This window comes from Salvelinus fontinalis, unplaced genomic scaffold, assembly GCF_029448725.1.
Source record: "Salvelinus fontinalis isolate EN_2023a unplaced genomic scaffold, ASM2944872v1 scaffold_1689, whole genome shotgun sequence".
Lineage (NCBI taxonomy): Eukaryota > Metazoa > Chordata > Actinopteri > Salmoniformes > Salmonidae > Salvelinus > Salvelinus fontinalis.
In genome coordinates this window covers 40-23436 of record NW_026601898.1, presented here as the reverse complement: position 1 = coordinate 23436, position 23397 = coordinate 40, and the positions used below count along the sequence as shown (strand labels likewise).

Below are 23397 nucleotides of genomic sequence, written 5' to 3'. Positions count from 1 at the left end.
CTGTTCCTAGAATAGAACCCTGAGGAACACCACATTCTATCTATGTATTCCTAGAGGAACACAACATTCTATCTATTCCTAGAATAGAACCCTGAGGAACACCACGTTCTATCTATTCCTAGAATAGAACCCTGAGGAACACCACATTCTATCTATCTATTCCTAGAATAGAACCCCGAGGAACACCACATTCTATCTATTCCTAGAATAGAACCCTGAGGAACACCACATTCTATCTATCTATTCCTAGAATAGAACCCTGAGGAGCACCACGTTCTATCTATCTATTCCTAGAATAGAACCCTGAGGAACACCACATTCTATCTATCTATTCCTAGAATAGAACCATGAGGAACACCACATTCTATCTGTTCCTAGAATAGAACCCTGAGGAACACCACATTCTATCTATTCCTAGAATAGAACCCTGAGGAACACCACATTCTATCTATTCCTAGAATAGAACCCTGAGGAACACCACGTTCTATCTATTCCTAGAATAGAACCCTGAGGAACACCACATTCTATCTATCTATTCCTAGAATAGAACCCCGAGGAACACCACATTCTATCTATTCCTAGAATAGAACCCTGAGGAACACCACATTCTATCTATTCCTAAAAAAGAACCCTGAGGAACACCACATTCTATCTATCTATTCCTAGAATAGAACCCCGAGGAACACCACATTCTATCTATTCCTAGAATAGAACCCTGAGGAACACCACATTCTATCTATTCCTAGAATAGAACCCAGAGGAACACCACATTCTATCTATCTGTTCCTAGAATAGAACCCTGAGGAACACCACATTCTATCTATCTATTCCTAGAATAGAACCCCGAGGAACACCACATTCTATCTATTCCTAGATTAGAACCCTGAGGAACACCACATTCTATCTATTCCTAGAATAGAACCCAGAGGAACACCACATTCTATCTATCTGTTCCTAGAATAGAACCCTGAGGAACACCACATTCTATCTATTCCTAGAATAGAACCCTGAGGAACACCACATTCTATCTATCTAGAACCCTGAGGAACACCACATTCTATCTATCTAGAACCCTGAGGAACACCACATTCTATCTATCTATTCCTAGAATAGAACCCTGAGGAACACCACATTCTATCTATTCCTAGAATAGAACCCCGAGGAACACCACATTCTATCTATTCCTAGAATAGAACCCTGAGGAACACCACATTCTATCTATGTATTCCTAGAGGAACACCACATTCTATCTATTCCTAGAATAGAACCCTGAGGAACACCACATTCTATCTATTCCTAGAATAGAACCCTGAGGAACACCACATTCTATCTATTCCTAGAATAGAACCCTGAGGAACACCACGTTCTATCTATCTATTCCTAGAATAGAACCCTGAGGAACACCACATTCTATCTATTCCTAGAATAGAACCCCGAGGAACACCACATTCTATCTGTTCCTAGAATAGAACCCTGAGGAACACCACATTCTATCTATGTATTCCTAGAGGAACACAACATTCTATCTATTCCTAGAATAGAACCCTGAGGAACACCACGTTCTATCTATTCCTAGAATAGAACCCTGAGGAACACCACATTCTATCTATCTATTCCTAGAATAGAACCCCGAGGAACACCACATTCTATCTATTCCTAGAATAGAACCCTGAGGAACACCACATTCTATCTATCTATTCCTAGAATAGAACCCTGAGGAGCACCACGTTCTATCTATCTATTCCTAGAATAGAACCCTGAGGAACACCACATTCTATCTATCTATTCCTAGAATAGAACCATGAGGAACACCACATTCTATCTGTTCCTAGAATAGAACCCTGAGGAACACCACATTCTATCTATTCCTAGAATAGAACCCTGAGGAACACCACGTTCTATCTATTCCTAGAATAGAACCCCGAGGAACACCACATTCTATCTATTCCTAGAATAGAACACTGAGGAACACCACATTCTATCTATTCCTAAAAAAGAACCCTGAGGAACACCACATTCTATCTATCTATTCCTAGAATAGAACCCCGAGGAACACCACATTCTATCTATCTATTCCTAGAATAGAACCCTGATGAACACCACATTCTATCTATTCCTAGAATAGAACCCTGAGGAACACCACATTCTATCTATCTATTCCTAGAATAGAACCCTGAGGAACACCACATTCTATCTATCTATTCCTAGAATAGAACCCTGAGGAACACCACATTCTATCTATCTATTCCTAGAATAGAACCCTGAGGAACACCACATTCTATCTATTCCTAAAAAAGAACCCTGAGGAACACCACATTCTATCTATCTATTCCTAGAATAGAACCCTGAGGAACACCACATTCTATCTATCTATTCCTAGAATAGAACCCCGAGGAACACCACATTCTATCTATTCCTAGAATAGAACCCAGAGGAACACCACATTCTATCTATCTATTCCTAGAATAGAACCCTGAGGAACACCACATTCTATCTATCTATTCCTAGAATAGAACCCTGAGGAACACCACATTCTATCTATCTATTCCTAGAATAGAACCCTGAGGAACACCTCGTTCTATCTAAACCCAGGCTTTGTGTGTGCGTACCTCGTACTGGCTGTGGGGGTAGTTGATGCGGGGGACGTGTGTGTGAGCAAACAGGAAGTGGAAAGCAACGGGGAGGAAGGACTGGTATCGCATCAGAGAGAAGTTTTGTCCTTGCAGCATGGCCTGGGTCAACCCGTCTGAGAAGCCCAGCCAATCCAGAGCCTGACACACTCCGCCAAGACTGGGGTCCTTCACACGCATAGACAGGAAGTTATCATAGAGACCCTGGGAACAGAGACAGAGAGAGAGAGAGACAGAGAGACAGAGAGACAGAGAGAGAGAGAGAGAGAGAGAGAGCGAGAGAGAGAGAGAGAGAGAGAGAGAGAGAAGAGAGAGAGAGAGAGAGAGAGGAGGGAGAGAGAAAGAGAGAGATAGAGAGAGGGAGAGAGAAAGAGAGGAGGGAGAGAGAAAGAGGAGGGAGAAAGAGAGGAGGGAGAGACAGAGGAGGAGGGAGAGACAGAGGAGGAGGAGGGAGAGAGAAACAGAGATGGAGGAGGAGGGACAGAGACAGAGAGGGAGAGAGAGCGACAAGAGGAGGAGGGAGAGAGAGACAGAGAGAGAGATCGAGGAGGGAGAGAGAGAGAAAGAGAGAGAGAGAGGAGGAGGGAGAGAGAGAGGAGGAGGGAGAGACAGAGGAGGAGGAGGGAGAGAGAGACAGAAATGGAGGAGGAGGGACAGAGACAGAGAGGGAGAGAGAGCGACAAGAGGAGGAGGGAGAGAGAGACAGAGAGAGAGATCGAGGAGGGAGGAGGGAGAGATATTAATAGAGGTTAGGTCCCAATGTTCTCTGATTAGATTTCTCCATTTAAAAAGTAATCTGGAACACATCTACCAGGAAATACATTCTGCAGACTACATCTCCTCCACATAGAGACAGATGGAGGAGGAGGAGGGGGGAGACAGAGAGAGAGAGGAGGAGGAGGAGGGAGAGAGAGACCGAGAGAGAGGAGGAGGAGGAGGAGGGAGACAGAGAGAGAGAGAGGAGGAGGAGGGAGACAGAGAGAGAGGAGGAGGAGGAGGGAGACAGAGAGAGAGAGAGGAGGAGGAGGGAGACAGAGAGAGAGGGAGGAGGAGGAGGGAGACAGAGAGAGAGAGGGAGGAGGAGGAGGGAGACAGAGAGAGAGAGGGAGGAGGAGGAGGGAGACAGAGAGAGAGAGGGAGGAGGAGGAGGAGGAGGAGGGAGGAGGGAGACAGAGAGAGAGAGGGAGGAGGAGGAGGGAGACAGAGAGAGAGAGGGAGGAGGAGGAGGAGGAGGAGGAGGAGGAGGAGGAGGAGGAGGGAGACAGAGAGAGAGAGGGAGGAGGAGGAGGAGGAGGAGGAGGAGGAGGGAGACAGAGAGAGAGAGAGGAGGAGGAGGGAGACAGAGAGAGAGAGAGGAGGAGGAGGGAGACAGAGAGAGAGAGAGGAGGAGGAGGGAGACAGAGAGAGAGAGATGAGGAGGAGGGAGACAGAGAGAGAGAGGGAGGAGGAGGAGGGAGACAGAGAGAGAGAGGAGGAGGAGGGAGACAGAGAGAGAGAGGGAGGAGGAGGAGGAGGAGGGAGGAGGGAGACAGAGAGAGAGAGGGAGGAGGAGGAGGGAGACAGAGAGAGAGAGGGAGGAGGAGGAGGGGGGAGACAGAGAGAGAGAGAGGAGGAGGAGGGAGACAGAGAGAGAGGGAGGAGGAGGAGGGGGGAGACAGAGAGAGAGAGAGGAGGAGGAGGGAGACAGAGAGAGAGGAGGAGGGAAACAGAGAGAGAGAGGTAGGTGGAGGAGGGAGACAGAGAGAGAGGAGGAGGAGGAGACAGAGAGAGAGGGAGGAGGAGGAGGGGGGAGACAGAGAGAGAGAGAGGAGGAGGAGGGAGACAGAGAGAGAGGAGGAGGAGGAGGAGGGAGACAGAGAGAGGAGGAAGAGGAGAGAGGGAGGAGGAGGAGGGAGACAGAGAGAGAGGAGGAGGAGGGAAACAGAGAGAGAGGAGGAGGAGGAGGAGGGAGACAGAGAGACAGAGAGAGAGAGAGGGAGGAGGGGAGAGGGAGGAGAGAGTGATATATTAATAAGAGGTTATATCCCAATAGGATATACAGTCATGGCAAAACGTTTTGGGAATGACACACATATTAATTTTCACAAAGTCTGCTGCCTCAGTTTGTATGATGGTAATTTGCATATACTCCAGAATGTTATGAAGAGTGATCAGATGAATTGCAAAGTCCCTCTTTGCCATGCAAATGAACTGAATCCCCAACAGACTGGAAGCGTCAAAAGGAGGGTGGACTCCCCAGACCTTAATCCCATTGAGAACTTGTGGTCAATCCTCGAGGCGGGTGGACAAACAAAACCCCACAAATTCTGAAACTCCAAGCATTGATTATGCAAGAATGGGCTGCCATCAGTCAGGATGTGGCCCAGAAGTTAATTGACAGCATGCCAGGGCGGATTGCAGAGGTCTTGAAAAAGAAGGGTCAACACTGCAAATATTGACTCTTTGCATCAACTTCATGTAATTGTCAATAAAAGCCTTTGACACTTATGAAATGCGTGTAATTATACTTCAGTATTCCATAGTAACATCTGACAAAAATATCTAGACACTGAAGCAGCAAACTTTGTGGAAATTAATATTTGTGTCATTCTCAAAGCTACTGTCTACTGTCCTGCTGTCCTGCTGTCTACTGTCCTGCTGTCCTGCTGTCTACTGTCCTGCTGTCCTGCTGTCTACTGTCCTGCTGTCCTGCTGTCTACTGTCCTGCTGTATGCTGTCCTACTGTCCTGCTGTCTACTGTCCTGCTGTCTACTGTCCTGCTGTCCTACTGTCCTGCTGTCTACTGTCCTGCTGTCCTGCTGTCTACTGTCCTGCTGTCCTGCTGTCTACTGTCCTGCTGTATGCTGTCCTACTGTCCTGCTGTCTACTGTCCTGCTGTCTACTGTCCTACTGTCCTGCTGTCTACTGTCCTGCTGTCCTGCTGTCTACTGTCCTGCTGTCCTGCTGTCTACTGTCCTGCTGTATGCTGTCCTACTGTCCTGCTGTCTACTGTCCTGCTGTCTACTGTCCTACTGTCCTACTGTCCTGCTGTGTGCTGTCCTACATCCTACTGTCCTGCTGTCTACTGTCCTGCTGTCTACTGTCCTACTGTCTACTGTCCTGCTGTATGCTGTCCTACATCCTACTGTCCTACATCCTACTGTCCTGATGTCTACTGTCCTGCTGTCTACTGTCCTACATCCTGCTGTCCTACTGTCCTGCTGTCCTGCTGTGTGCTGTCCTACTGTCCTACTGTCCTGCTGTGTGCTGTACTACTGTCCTGCTGTCTGATGTCAAACTGTCCTGCTGTCTGATGTCAAACTGTCCTGCTGTCTGATGTCCTACTGTCCTACTGTCCTGCTGTCTGATGTCCTACTGTCCTGCTGTGTGCTGTACTACTGTCTACTGTCCTGCTGTGTGCTGTACTACTGTCCTACTGTCCTGCTGTATACTGTCCTGCTGTCTACTGTCCTGCTGTCTACTGTCCTGTATCCTACTGTCCTGCTGTCTACTGTCCTACATCCTACTGTCCTGCTGTATACTGTCCTACATCCTACTGTGTCCTGTCCTACATCCTACTGTCCTGCTGTATGCTGTCCTACATCCTACTGTCCTGCTGTCTACTGTCCTGCTGTCTACTGTCCTGCTGTATACTGTCCTACATCCTACTGTCCTGCTGTCTACTGTCCTGCTGTCTACTGTATGCTATCCTACATCCTACTGCCCTGCTGTCCTGCTGTATGCTGTCCTACATCCTACTGTCTACTGTCCTGATGTATGCAGTCCTACATCCTACTGTCCTGCTGTATGCTGTCCTACATCCTACTGTCCTACATCCTGATGTCCTGCTGTGTGCTGTACTACTGTCCCGCTGTCCCACTGTCCTACAGTCCTGCTGTCCCGCTGTCCTACTGTCCTGCTGTCCTACTGTCCTACTGTCCTCCTGTACTACTGTCCTGCTGTCCTACTGTCCTGCTGTGTGCTGTCTGATGTCCTGCTGTCCTACTGTCCTGCTGTCCTACTGTCCTGCTGTCCTACTCTCTGCTGTCCTACTGTGTGCTGTCCTACTGTCCTACTGTCCTCCTGTCCTACTGTCCTCCTGTCCTGCTGTCCTACTGTCCTGCTGTCTGATGTCCTACTGTCCTACTGTACTACTGTCCTGCTGTCCTACTGTCCTGCTGTCTGCTGTCCTACTGTCCTGCTGTCCTACTGTCCTGCTGTCCTGCTGTCCTGCTGCCCTGCTGTCCTCCTGTCCTGCTGTCCTACTGTCCTGCTGTCCTACTGTCCTGCTGTCCTCCTGGTCTGCTGTCCTACTGTCCTGCTGTCCTATATCCTACTGTCCTGATGTCTGATGTCCTACTGTCCTCCTGTCCTGCTGTCCTACTGTCCTGCTGTCCTACTGTCCTGCTGTCCTACTGTCCTCCTGGTCTGCTGTCCTACTGTCCTGCTGTCCTACATCCTACTGTCCTACTGTCCTACTGTCCTGATGTCCTACTGTCCTGCTGTCCTGCTGTCCTACTGTCCTGCTGTGAAACTCAGTTTACTTGTCCTCTTGTCCTCCTGTCCTGCTGTCCTGCTGTCCTCCTGTCCTGCTGTCTTGCTGTCCTGCTGTCTTGCTGTCCTGCTGTCCTCCTGTCCTGCTGTCTTGCTGTCCTACTGTCCTACTGTCCTACTGTGAAACTCAGTTTACTGCGCGGCGCCAGTCAAGATCAAATAGAATAAACCATCGTCTGTCACATCACGATGTCGTCACCATCGTCTGTCACATCACGATGTCGTCACCATCGTCTGTCACATCACGATGTCGTCACCATCGTCTGTCACATCACGATGTCGTCACCATCGTCTGTCACATCACGATGTCGTCACCATCGACGATGGCTTTCAATCATCATCACTAGACTATAGTACCCAACCCTAGGGACTGTGTGTGTGTGTTACCTGTGTGAGTTTGTCGTGCTCTCCGGTGGATGAGGCCAGGTGAAGGATGTGCTGTAGTCTCTCGGCCCCGCCTCCTTCTCTAAGACCCTCTTCCAGCTCCTCGCCCACACGCTTCCTGTACACCAAATACGGTCAACCAGGAAGACACCAAATACGGTCAACCAGGAAGACACCAAATACGGTCAACCAGGAAGACACCAAATACGGTCAACCAGGAAGACACCAAATATGGTCAACCAGGAAGACACCAAATATGGTCAACCAGGAAGACACCAAATACAGTCAACCAGGAAGACACCAAATATGGTCAACCAGGAAGACACCAAATATGGTCAACCAGGAAGACACCAAATACAGTCAACCAGGAAGACACCAAATATGGTCAACCAGGAAGACACCAAATACGGTCAACCAGGAAGACACCAAATATGGTCAACCAGGAAGACACCAAATAGTTAGTTCTGGTTAGTAATATTTTAATACCGTTTGATGCGTGGCAGTTGGAAGATCTCCTGCCAGAGGTTGAACAGTCCTTTATTCTGATCCTTCTGGCCGATCCTCATGGACTGGACCGCCTGCACGTCCAGCTGTCTCTTCCCTCGGCCGTGGAGGAACTACAACACACACACCTTAATAACACACACCTTAATAACACACACATTAACACGTCCAGCTGTCTCTCCCCTCGACCGTGGAGGAACTACAACACACACACCTTAACACATCTAGCTGTCTCTTCCCTCGGCCGTGGAGGAACTACAACACAACACACCTTAATAACACACACCTTAACACATCTAGCTGTCTCTCCCCTCGGCCGTGGAGGAACTACAACACACACACACACCTTAATAACACACACCTTAATAACACACACCTTAATAACACACACCTTAACACATCTAGCTGTCTCTCCCCTCGACCGTGGAGGAACTACAACACAACACACACCTCAATAACACACACCTTAACACATCTAGCTGTCTCTCCCCTCGACCGTGGAGGAACTACAACACATTAACACATCTAGCTGTCTCTCCCCTCGACCGTGGAGGAACTACAACACATTAACACATCTAGCTGTCTCTCCCCTCGACCGTGGAGGAACTACAACACAACACACACACCTTAATAACACACACCTTAACACATCTAGCTGTCTCTCCACTTTACCAATTGTATGTGTATTGATTACGGATCCCAATTAACTCCTGCCAATCTGATTCTCCTGCTGCATCAGATCCTAATTAGTTCCTGCCAATCTGATTCTCCTGCTGCATCAGATCCTAATTAGTTCCTGCCAATCTGATTCTCCTGCTGCATCAGATCCTAATTAGTTCCTGCCAATCTGATTCTCCTGCTGCATCAGATCCTAATTAGTTCCTGCCAATCTGATTCTCCTGCTGCATCAGATCCCAATTAGTTCCTGCCAATCTGATTCTCCTGCTGCATCAGATCCTAATTAGTTCCTGCCAATCTGATTCTCCTGCTGCATCAGATCCTAATTAGTTCCTGCCAATCTGATTCTCCTGCTGCATCAGATCCCAATTAGTTCCTGCCAATCTGATTCTCCTGCTGCATCAGATCCTAATTAGTTCCTGCCAATCTGATTCTCCTGCTGCATCAGATCCTAATTAGTTCCTGCCAATCTGATTCTCCTGCTCCATCAGATCCCAATTAGTTCCTGCCAATCTGATTCTCCTGCTGCATCAGATCCCAATTAGTTCCTGCCAATCTGATTGTACTGCTGCATCAGATCCTAATTAGTTCCTGCCAATCTGATTCTCCTGCTGCATCAGTTACCTGGTGTGGAATAGAGTTCCATGTAGTCATGGCTCTATGTAGTACTGTGTACCTCCCATAGTCTGTTCTGGACTTGGGGACTGTGAAGAGACCTCTGGTGGCATGTCTTGTGGGGTATGCATGGGTGTCTGAGCTGTGTGTTAGTAGTTTAAAAAGACCTCTGGTGACATGTCTTGTGGGGTAGTCATGGGTGTCTGAGCTGTGTGCTAGTAGTTTAACAGACCTCTGGTGACATGTCTTGTGGGGTATTTATGGGTGTCTGAGCTGTGTGTTAGTAGTTTAAACAGACCTCTGGTGACATGTCTTGTGGGGGTATTTATGGGTGTCTGAGCTGTATGCTACTAGTTTAAACAGACAGCTTGGTGCATTCAACATGTCAATACTTCTCACAAATACAAGTAGTGATGAAGTCAATCTCTCTTCTACTTTGAGCCAGGAGAGATTGACATGCATGTTATTAATGTTAGCTCTCTGTGTACATCGTGCTGCCCTGTTCTGAGCCAAATGTAATTTTCCTAAGTCCCTCTTTGTGGGACCTGACCACACGACTAAATAGTAGTCCAGGTGTGACAAAACTAGGGCCTGTAGGACCTGCCTTGTTGATAGTGTTGTTAAGAAGGTAGAGTAACGCTTTATTATGGACAAACTTCTCCCCATCTTAGCTACTGTTGTATCAATATGTTCTGAAACTGACAGGTGTTCCTCAGGGATCAGTGTTTGGACCCTTGATATCGTTTTAATACATGGTAGATCTTATAATCTGGAAACACAGTGTGTGTGTGTGTGTGTGTGTGTGTGTGTGTGTGTGTGTGTGTGTGTGTGTGTGTGTGTGTGTGAGTACCTGCAGTGTGTTTATGCAGGATCTGATGTCATTGTCCGTCTTCTCACAGAGAGCAATCAGAGTCCCCACGTCAGCCTTCATACCCTGGCACCTGGATATCTAACCCACACATTAACATAACGACCCCGTTCATGGCTGGTCTGACATGTCAGCCTTCATACCCTGGCACCTGGATATCTAACCCACACATTAACATAACGACCCCGTTCATGGCTGGTCTGACATGTTAGCCTTCATACCCTGGCACCTGGATATCTAACCCACACATTAACATAGAGACCCCGTTCATGGCTGGTCTGACATGTCAGCCTTCATGACCCCTGGAGATATAACCCACACATTAACATAGAGACCCCCATCATGGCTGGTCTGACATGTCAGCCTTCATGACCCCTGGAGATATAACCCACACATTAACATAGAGACCCCCATCATGGCTGGTCTGACATGTCAGCCTTCATGACCCCTGGAGATATAACCCACACATTAACATAGAGACCCCCATCATGGCTGGTCTGACATGTCAGCCTTCATGACCCCTGGAGATATAACCCACACATTAACATAACGACCCCCATCATGGCTGGTCTGACATGTCAGCCTTCATGACCCCTGGAGATATAACCCACACATTAACATAGAGACCCCCATCATGGCTGGTCTGACATGTCAGCCTTCATGACCCCTGGAGATATAACCCACACATTAACATAGAGACCCCCATCATGGCTGGTCTGACATGTCAGCCTTCATGACTCCTGGAGATATAACCCACACATTAACATAGAGACCCCCATCATGGCTGGTCTGACATGTCAGCCTTCATGACCCCTGGAGATATAACCCACACATTAACATAGAGACCCCCATCATGGCTGGTCTGACATGTCAGCCTTCATGACCCCTGGAGATATAACCCACACATTAACATAGAGACCCCCATCATGGCTGGTCTGACATGTCAGCCTTCATGACTCCTGGAGATATAACCCACACATTAACATAGAGACCCCCATCATGGCTGGTCTGACATGTCAGCCTTCATGACCCCTGGAGATATAACCCACACATTAACATAGAGACCCCCATCATGGCTGGTCTGACATGTCAGCCTTCATGACCCCTGGAGATATAACCCACACATTAACATAGAGACCCCCATCATGGCTGGTCTGACATGTCAGCCTTCATGACCCCTGGAGATATAACCCACACATTAACATAGAGACCCCCATCATGGCTGGTCTGACATGTCAGCCTTCATGACCCCTGGGGATATAACCCACACATTAACATAGAGACCCCCATCATGGCTGGTCTGACATGTCAGCCTTCATGACTCCTGGAGATATAACCCACACATTAACATAGAGACCCCCATCATGGCTGGTCTGACATGTCAGCCTTCATGACCCCTGGAGATATAACCCACACATTAACATAGAGACCCCCATCATGGCTGGTCTGACATGTCAGCCTTCATGACTCCTGGAGATATAACCCACACATTAACATAGAGACCCCCATCATGGCTGGTCTGACATGTCAGCCTTCATGACCCCTGGAGATATGACCCACACATTAACATAGAGACCCCCATCATGGCTGGTCTGACATGTCAGCCTTCATGACCCCTGGAGATATAACCCACACATTAACATAGAGACCCCCATCATGGCTGGTCTGACATGTCAGCCTTCATGACCCCTGGAGATATAACCCACACATTAACATAGAGACCCCCATCATGGCTGGTCTGACATGTCAGCCTTCATGACCCCTGGAGATATAACCCACACATTAACATAGAGACCCCCATCATGGCTGGTCTGACATGTCAGCCTTCATGACTCCTGGAGATATAACCCACACATTAACATAGAGACCCCCATCATGGCTGGTCTGACATGTCAGCCTTCATGACCCCTGGAGATATAACCCACACATTAACATAGAGACCCCCATCATGGCTGGTCTGACATGTCAGCCTTCATGACCCCTGGAGATATGACCCACACATTAACATAGAGACCCCCATCATGGCTGGTCTGACATGTCAGCCTTCATGACCCCTGGAGATATAACCCACACATTAACATAGAGACCCCCATCATGGCTGGTCTGACATGTCAGCCTTCATGACCCCTGGAGATATAACCCACACATTAACATAGAGACCCCCATCATGGCTGGTCTGACATGTCAGCCTTCATGACTCCTGGAGATATAACCCACACATTAACATAGAGACCCCCATCATGGCTGGTCTGACATGTCAGCCTTCATGACCCCTGGAGATATAACCCACACATTAACATAGAGACCCCCATCATGGCTGGTCTGACATGTCAGCCTTCATGACTCCTGGAGATATAACCCACACATTAACATAGAGACCCCCATCATGGCTGGTCTGACATGTCAGCCTTCATGACCCCTGGGGATATAACCCACACATTAACATAGAGACCCCCATCATGGCTGGTCTGACATGTCAGCCTTCATGACCCCAGGAGATATAACCCACACATTAACATAGAGACCCCCATCATGGCTGGTCTGACATGTCAGCCTTCATGACCCCTGGAGATATAACCCACACATTAACATAGAGACCCCCATCATGGCTGGTCTGACATGTCAGCCTTCATGACCCCTGGAGATATAACCCACACATTAACATAGAGACCCCCATCATGGCTGGTCTGACATGTCAGCCTTCATGACTCCTGGAGATATAACCCACACATTAACATAGAGACCCCCATCATGGCTGGTCTGACATGTCAGCCTTCATGACCCCTGGAGATATAACCCACACATTAACATAGAGACCCCCATCATGGCTGGTCTGACATGTCAGCCTTCATGACTCCTGGAGATATAACCCACACATTAACATAGAGACCCCCATCATGGCTGGTCTGACATGTCAGCCTTCATGTCCCCTGGAGATATAACCCACACATTAACATAGAGACCCCCATCATGGCTGGTCTGACATGTCAGCCTTCATGACCCCTGGAGATATAACCCACACATTAACATAGAGACCCCCATCATGGCTGGTCTGACATGTCAGCCTTCATGACCCCTGGAGATATAACCCACACATTAACATAGAGACCCCCATCATGGCTGGTCTGACATGTCAGCCTTCATGACCCCTGGAGATATAACCCACACATTAACATAGAGACCCCCATCATGGCTGGTCTGACATGTCAGCCTTCATGACCCCTGGAGATATAACCCACACATTAACATAGAGACCCCCATCATGGCTGGTCTGACATGTCAGCCTTCATGACCCCTGGAGATATAACCCACACATTAACATAGAGACCCCCATCATGGCTGGTCTGACATGTCAGCCTTCATGACTCCTGGAGATATAACCCACACATTAACACAGAGACCCCCATCATGGCTGGTCTGACATGTCAGCCTTCATGACTCCTGGGGATATAACCCACACATTAACATAACGACCCCCATCATGGCTGGTCTGACATGTCAGCCTTCATGACCCCTGGGGATATAACCCACACATTAACATAGAGACCCCCATCATGGCTGGTCTGACATGTCAGCCTTCATGACCCCTGGGGATATAACCCACACATTAACATAGAGACCCCCATCATGGCTGGTCTGACATGTCAGCCTTCATGACCCCTGGAGATATAACCCACACATTAACATAACGACCCCCATCATGGCTGGTCTGACATGTCAGCCTTCATGACCCCTGGGGATATAACCCACACATTAACATAGAGACCCCCATCATGGCTGGTCTGACATGTCAGCCTTCATGACCCCTGGAGATATAACCCACACATTAACATAGAGACCCCCATCATGGCTGGTCTGACATGTCAGCCTTCATGACCCCTGGAGATATAACCCACACATTAACATAGAGACCCCCATCATGGCTGGTCTGACATGTCAGCCTTCATGACCCCTGGAGATATAACCCACACATTAACATAGAGACCCCCATCATGGCTGGTCTGACATGTCAGCCTTCATGACCCCTGGAGATATAACCCACACATTAACATAGAGACCCCCATCATGGCTGGTCTGACATGTCAGCCTTCATGACCCCTGGAGATATAACCCACACATTAACATAGAGACCCCCATCATGGCTGGTCTGACATGTCAGCCTTCATGACTCCTGGAGATATAACCCACACATTAACATAACGACCCCCATCATGGCTGGTCTGACATGTCAGCCTTCATGACCCCTGGAGATATAACCCACACATTAACATAGAGACCCCCATCATGGCTGGTCTGACATGTCAGCCTTCATGACCCCTGGAGATATAACCCACACATTAACATAGAGACCCCCATCATGGCTGGTCTGACATGTCAGCCTTCATGACCCCTGGAGATATAACCCACACATTAACATAGAGACCCCCATCATGGCTGGTCTGACATGTCAGCCTTCATGACCCCTGGAGATATAACCCACACATTAACATAGAGACCCCCATCATGGCTGGTCTGACATGTCAGCCTTCATGACCCCTGGGGATATAACCCACACATTAACATAGAGACCCCCATCATGGCTGGTCTGACATGTCAGCCTTCATGACCCCTGGAGATATAACCCACACATTAACATAGAGACCCCCATCATGGCTGGTCTGACATGTCAGCCTTCATGACCCCTGGAGATATAACCCACACATTAACATAGAGACCCCCATCATGGCTGGTCTGACATGTCAGCCTTCATGACCCCTGGAGATATAACCCACACATTAACATAGAGACCCCCATCATGGCTGGTCTGACATGTCAGCCTTCATGACCCCTGGAGATATAACCCACACATTAACATAGAGACCCCCATCATGGCTGGTCTGACATGTCAGCCTTCATGACCCCTGGAGATATAACCCACACATTAACATAGAGACCCCCATCATGGCTGGTCTGACATGTCAGCCTTCATGACCCCTGGAGATATAACCCACACATTAACATAGAGACCCCCATCATGGCTGGTCTGACATGTCAGCCTTCATGACCCCTGGAGATATAACCCACACATTAACATAACGACCCCCATCATGGCTGGTCTGACATGTCAGCCTTCATGTCCCCTGGAGATATAACTCACACATTAACATAGAGACCCCCATCATGGCTGGTCTGACATGCTGCATCACCACATAGAAAATGAAAACAAAGATTACCTCAGCCAGTCTCTGTGCCAGGCGGGAAGGCTGTGTCTGGGGGAAGGCCAATAGAAACGCCTGCTGCCTCAGAGGCCTCAGGGCTGGAACATACCTGACAGGACAGAGAACCAATCAGATCACAGACACAGAGATAAACCCCTCCCCCCTCCGTCTCTTACAGGTCGTTACAGATGCAGATGATTGGACGGAGGAGGACAGACTCTTTCTTCTTCTTCTTCTTTAGAGGCTCCGCCTCTGACTCCGCCCCATGGCTGTCCTTCCTGTTCAGAGTGGCCAATAGGATGCTGATGGCAGCCTGCCGACCAATCACAGAGAGAGAGAGAGAGAGAGAGAGAGAGGTGTTACTCTGAGATGAGGCTAGGTGAGAGTGGTCCAATAGAAAGGCAGGGGACTGAGCGGTGGGCGGGACTTACGGCGGGCGCTCCGTCGATTTCGTCGATGATGAGGCAGTTAGGCTTCTCATTGGCTCCCAGCACTGACCTCATCAGGGTCGCTGTGTCGATACGCTTCTGGAACAGCTCCGCACTGCGGTCATCACTATGGAAACCACGGCATCAACAACACCTTAGTTACTATGGGAAACCACAGCACCAACATCTTAGTTACTATGGGAAACCACAGCATCAACACCTTAGTTATTATGGGAAACCACAGCATCAACACCTTAGTTATTATGGGAAACCACAGCATCAACACCTTAGTTATTATGGGAAACCACAGCATCAACACCTTAGTTATTATGGGAAACCACAGCATCATCACCTTAGTTACTATGGGAAACCACAGCATCAACACCTTAGTTACTATGGGAAACCACAGCATCTACACCTTAGTTACTATGGGAAACCACAGCATCAACACCTTAGTTATTATGGGAAACCACAGCATCAACACCTTAGTTACTATGGGAAACCACAGCATCAACACCTTAGTTATTATGGGAAACCACAGCATCAACACCTTAGTTACTATGGGAAACCACAGCATCAACACCTTAGTTATTATGGGAAACCACAGCATCAACACCTTAGTTACTATGGGAAACCACAGCATCAACACCTTAGTTATTACGGGAAACCACAGCGTCAACAACACCTTAGTTACTATGGGAAACCACAGCATCAACACCTTAGTTACTATGGGAAACCACAGCATCAACAACACCTTAGTTATTATGGGAATCCACAGCATCAACAACACCTTAGTTACTATGGGAAACCACAGCATCAACACCTTAGTTATTATGGGAAACCACAGCATCAACACCTTAGTTACTATGGGAAACCACAGCATCAACACCACCTTAGTTATTATGGGAAACCACAGCATCAACACCTTAGTTATTATGGGAAACCACAGCGTCAACAACACCTTAGTTACTATGGGAAACCACAGCATCAACACCTTAGTTATTATGGGAAACCACAGCATCAACACCTTAGTTATTATGGGAAACCACAGCATCAACACCTTAGTTATTATGGGAAACCACAGCATCAACAACATCTTAGTTATTATGGGAAACCACAGCATCAACAACACCTTAGTTACTATGGGAAACCACAGCATCAACAACACCTTAGTTATTATGGGAAACCACAGCATCAACACCTTAGTTATTATGGGAAACCACAGCATCAACAACACCTTAGTTACTATGGGAAACCACAGCATCAACACCACCTTAGTTATTGTGGGAAACCACAGCATCAACACCACCTTAGTTATTGTGGGAAACCACAGCATCAACAACACCTTAGTTACTATGGGAAACCACAGCATCAACAACACCTTAGTTACTATGGGAAACCACAGCATCAACACCACCTTAGTTATTGTGGGAAACCACAGCATCAACAACACCTTAGTTACTATGGGAAACCACAGCATCAACAACACCTTAGTTACTATGGGAAACCACAGCATCAACACCACCTTAGTTATTGTGGGAAACCACAGCATCAACACCTTAGTTATTATGGGAAACCACAGCGTCAACAACACCTTAGTTACTATGGGAAACCACAGCATCAACAACACCTTAGTTATTATGGGAAACCACAGCATCAACACCTTAGTTATTATGGGAAACCACAGCATCAACACCTTAGTTACTATGGGAAACCACAGCATCAACACCTTAGTTACTATGGGAAACCACAGCATCAACAACACCATAGTTATTATGGGAAACCACAGCATCAACAACACCTTAGTTATTATGGGAAACCACAGCATCAACACCACCTTAGTTACTATGGGAAACCACAGCATCAACACCTTAGTTATTATGGGAAACCACAGCATCAACACCTTAGTTATTATGGGAAACCACAGCATCATCACCTTAGTTATTATGGGAAACCACAGCATCAACAACATCTTAGTTATTATGGGAAACCACAGCATCAACAACACCTTAGTTACTATGGGAAACCACAGCATCAACAACACCTTAGTTATTATGGGAAACCACAGCATCAACACCTTAGTTATTATGGGAAACCACAGCATCAACAACACCTTAGTTACTATGGGAAACCACAGCATCAACACCACCTTAGTTAGTGGGAAACCACAGCATCAACAACACCTTAGTTACTATGGGAAACCACAGCATCAACAACACCTTAGTTACTATGGGAAACCACAGCATCAACACCACCTTAGTTATTGTGGGAAACCACAGCATCAACAACACCTTAGTTACTATGGGAAACCACAGCATCAACAACACCTTAGTTACTATGGGAAACCACAGCATCAACACCTTAGTTATTATGGGAAACCACAGCATCAACACCTTAGTTACTATGGGAAACCACAGCATCAACACCACCTTAGTTATTATGGGAAACCACAGCATCAACACCTTAGTTATTATGGGAAACCACAGCATCAACACCACCTTAGTTACTATGGGAAACCACAGCACCAACAACACCTGAATTACTATGGGAAACCACAGCATCAACAACACCTTAGTTACTATGGGAAACCACAGCATCAACAACACCTTAGTTACTATGGGAAACCACAGCATCAACACCACCTTAGTTATTGTGGGAAACCACAGCATCAACAACACCTTAGTTACTATGGGAAACCACAGCATCAACAACACCTTAGTTACTATGGGAAACCACAGCATCAACACCTTAGTTATTATGGGAAACCACAGCATCAACACCACCTTAGTTATTATGGGAAACCACAGCATCAACACCACCTTAGTTATTATGGGAAACCACAGCATCAACACCTTAGTTATTATGGGAAACCACAGCATCAACACCACCTTAGTTATTATGGGAAACCACAGCACCAACACCTTAGTTACTATGGGAAACCACAGCATCAACAACACCTTAGTTACTATGGGAAACCACAGCATCAACACCTTAGTTATTATGGGAAACCACAGCATCAACACCACCTTAGTTATTATGGGAAACCACAGCACCACCACCTTAGTTATTATGGGAAACCACAGCATCAACACCTTAGTTATTATGGGAAACCACAGCATCAACACCACCTTAGTTATTATGGGAAACCACAGCATCAACACCACCTTCGTTATTATGGGAAACCACAGCATCAACAACACCTTAGTTACTATGGGAAACCACAGCATCAACACCTTAGTTATTGTGGGAAACCACAGCATCAACACCTTAGTTATTATGGGAAACCACAGCATCAACACCACCATAGTTATTATGGGAAACCACAGCATCAACAACACCTTAGTTACTATGGGAAACCACAGCATCAACAACACCTTAGTTACTATGGGAAATCACAGCATCAACAACACCTTAGTTACTATGGGAAATCACAGCATCAACAACACCTTAGTTACTATGGGAAATCACAGCATCAACACCTTAGTTATTATGGGAAACCACAGCATCAACACCTTAGTTACTATGGGAAACCACAGCATCAACAACACCTTAGTTACTATGGGAAACCACAGGATCAACACCTTAGTTATTATGGGAAACCACAGGATCATCAACACCTTAGTTATTATGGGAAACCACAGCATCAACACCTTAGTTATTATGGGAAACCACAGCATCAACACCTTAGTTACTATGGGAAACCACAGCATCAACACCTTAGTTATTATGGGAAACCACAGCATCAACACCTTAGTTATTATGGGAAACCACAGCATCAACACCTTAGTTATTATGGGAAACCACAGCATCAACACCTTAGTTACTATGGGAAACCACAGCATCAACACCTTAGTTATTATGGGAAACCACAGCATCATCAACACCTTAGTTATTATGGGAAACCACAGCATCAACACCTTAGTTATTATGGGAAACCACAGCATCATCAACACCTTAGTTATTATGGGAAACCACAGCATCATCAACACCTTAGTTATTATGGGAAACCACAGCATCAACACCTTAGTTATTATGGGAAACCACAGCATCAACACCTTAGTTACTATGGGAAACCACAGCATCAACACCTTAGTTACTATGGGAAACCACAGGATCATCAACACCTTAGTTATTATGGGAAACCACAGCATCAACACCTTAGTTACTATGGGAAACCACAGCATCAACACCTTAGTTACTATGGGAAACCACAGCATCAACACCTTAGTTATTATGGGAAACCACAGCATCAACACCTTAGTTATTATGGGAAACCACAGCATCAACACCTTAGTTACTATGGGAAACCACAGCATCAACACCTTAGTTACTATGGGAAACCACAGGATCATCAACACCTTAGTTATTATGGGAAACCACAGCATCAACACCTTAGTTATTATGGGAAACCACAGCATCAACACCTTAGTTATTATGGGAAACCACAGCATCAACACCTTAGTTATTATGGGAAACCACAGCACCAACACCTTAGTTACTATGGGAAACCACAGCATCAACAACACCTTAGTTACTATGGGAAACCACAGCATCAACACCTTAGTTATTATGGGAAACCACAGCATCAACACCACCTTAGTTATTATGGGAAACCACAGCACCACCACCTTAGTTATTATGGGAAACCACAGCATCAACACCTTAGTTATTATGGGAAACCACAGCATCAACACCACCTTAGTTATTATGGGAAACCACAGCATCAACACCACCTTCGTTATTATGGGAAACCACAGCATCAACAACACCTTAGTTACTATGGGAAACCACAGCATCAACACCTTAGTTATTGTGGGAAACCACAGCATCAACACCTTAGTTATTATGGGAAACCACAGCATCAACACCACCATAGTTATTATGGGAAACCACAGCATCAACAACACCTTAGTTACTATGGGAAACCACAGCATCAACAACACCTTAGTTACTATGGGAAACCACAGCATCAACAACACCTTAGTTACTATGGGAAATCACAGCATCAACAACACCTTAGTTACTATGGGAAATCACAGCATCAACACCTTAGTTATTATGGGAAACCACAGCATCAACACCTTAGTTACTATGGGAAACCACAGCATCAACAACACCTTAGTTACTATGGGAAACCACAGGATCAACACCTTAGTTATTATGGGAAACCACAGGATCATCAACACCTTAGTTATTATGGGAAACCACAGCATCAACACCTTAGTTATTATGGGAAACCACAGCATCAACACCTTAGTTACTATGGGAAACCACAGCATCAACACCTTAGTTATTATGGGAAACCACAGCATCAACACCTTAGTTATTATGGGAAACCACAGCATCAACACCTTAGTTATTATGGGAAACCACAGCATCAACACCTTAGTTACTATGGGAAACCACAGCATCAACACCTTAGTTATTATGGGAAACCACAGCATCATCAACACCTTAGTTATTATGGGAAACCACAGCATCAACACCTTAGTTATTATGGGAAACCACAGCATCATCAACACCTTAGTTATTATGGGAAACCACAGCATCATCAACACCTTAGTTATTATGGGAAACCACAGCATCAACACCTTAGTTATTATGGGAAACCACAGCATCAACACCTTAGTTACTATGGGAAACCACAGCATCAACACCTTAGTTACTATGGGAAACCACAGGATCATCAACACCTTAGTTATTATGGGAAACCACAGCATCAACACCTTAGTTACTATGGGAAACCACAGCATCAACACCTTAGTTATTATGGGAAACCACAGCATCAACACCTTAGTTACTATGGGAAACCACAGCATCAACACCTTAGTTATTATGGGAAACCACAGCATCAACACCTTAGTTATTATGGGAAACCACAGCATCAACACCTTAGTTACTATGGGAAACCACAGCATCAACACCTTAGTTACTATGGGAAACCACAGGATCATCAACACCTTAGTTATTATGGGAAACCACAGCATCAACACCTTAGTTATTATGGGAAACCACAGCATCAACACCTTAGTTATTATGGGAAACCACAGCATCAACACCTTAGTTATTATGGGAAACCACAGCATCAACACCTTAGTTACTATGGGAAACAACAGCATCAACACCTTAGTTACTATGGGAAACCACAGGATCATCAACACCTTAGTTATTATGGGAAACCACAGCATCAACACCTTAGTTATTATGGGAAACCACAGCATCAACACCTTAGTTATTATGGGAAACCACAGCATCAACACCTTAGTTACTATGGGAAACCACAGCATCAACACCTTAGTTACTATGGGAAACCACAGGATCAACAACACCTTAGTTATTATGGGAAACCACAGCATCATCAACACCTTAGTTACTATGGGAAACCACAGCATCAACACCACCTTAGTTATTATGGGAAACCACAGCATCAACACCTTAGTTATTATGTGAAACCACAGCATCAACACCTTAGTTACTATGGGAAACCACAGCATCAACACCTTAGTTACTATGGAAACAACAGCGTCAACTTGTTGAAGTCGTTAAACCCACCTGGCGTTAATCTCCACCACGTTGTACCCAGCATGCTTAGCGATGATGTGGGCCAGAGTGGTCTTCCCTAAACCTGGAGGACCTGACAGCAGCACCACCTAGTGGGAGGAGGACAGATTAACCAGCTATATTAACCTACTAGTATATATACTAACAGCTATATAACCCCAGAGGACCTGGCAGCAGCACCACCTAGTGGGAGGAGGACAGATTAACCAGCTATATTAACCTACTAGTATATATACTAACAGCTATATAACCCCAGAGGACCTGACAGCAGCACCACCTAGTGGGAGGAGGACAGATTAACCAGCTATATTAACCTACTAGTATATATACTAACAGCTATATAACCCCAGAGGACCTGACAGCAGCACCACCTAGTGGGAGGAGGACAGATTAACCAGCTATATTAACCTACTAGTATATATACTAACAGCTATATAACCCCAGAGGACCTGACAGCAGCACCACCTAGTGGGAGGAGGACAGATTAACCAGCTATATTAACCTACTAGTATATATACTAACAGCTATATAACCCCAGAGGACCTGACAGCAGCACCACCTAGTGGGAGGAGGACAGATTAACCAGCTATATTAACCTACTAGTATATATACTAACAGCTATATAACCCCAGAGGACCTGACAGCAGCACCACCTAGTGGGAGGAGGACAGATTAACCAGCTATATTAACCTACTAGTATATATACTAACAGCTATATAACCCCAAAGGACCCGACAGCAGCACCACCTAGTGGGAGGAGGACAGATTAACCAGCTATATTAACCTACTAGTATATATACTAACAGCTATATAACCCCAGAGGACGTGACAGCAGCACCACCTAGTGGGAGGAGGACAGATTAACCAGCTATATTAACCTACTAGTATATATACTAACAGCTATATAACCCCAGAGGACCTGACAGCAGCACCACCTAGTGGGAGGAGGACAGATTAACCAGCTATATTAACCTACTAGTATATATACTAACAGCTAT

At 46.3% G+C, this 23397-nt stretch overlaps 1 protein-coding gene across 1 annotated transcript in view; it reads right to left on the bottom strand.

Annotated features, from left to right (window-relative positions):
• The window catches only part of LOC129849789 (chromosome transmission fidelity protein 18 homolog), a gene marked incomplete at both ends in the record, with an annotated part of 29942 nt that extends 7454 nt beyond the window's left edge, over positions 1–22488 (bottom strand). Inside the window, 8 exons of the mRNA XM_055916556.1 lie at positions 2610–2834; positions 7551–7665; positions 8034–8164; positions 10195–10293; positions 15426–15519; positions 15587–15723; positions 15842–15965; positions 22391–22488. Of these exons, the coding sequence (XP_055772531.1) occupies positions 2610–2834; positions 7551–7665; positions 8034–8164; positions 10195–10293; positions 15426–15519; positions 15587–15723; positions 15842–15965; positions 22391–22488 (1023 nt within the window). The remainder of the gene's footprint in view (positions 1–2609; positions 2835–7550; positions 7666–8033; positions 8165–10194; positions 10294–15425; positions 15520–15586; positions 15724–15841; positions 15966–22390) is intronic.
• Positions 22489–23397: the final 909 nt, after the last annotated feature.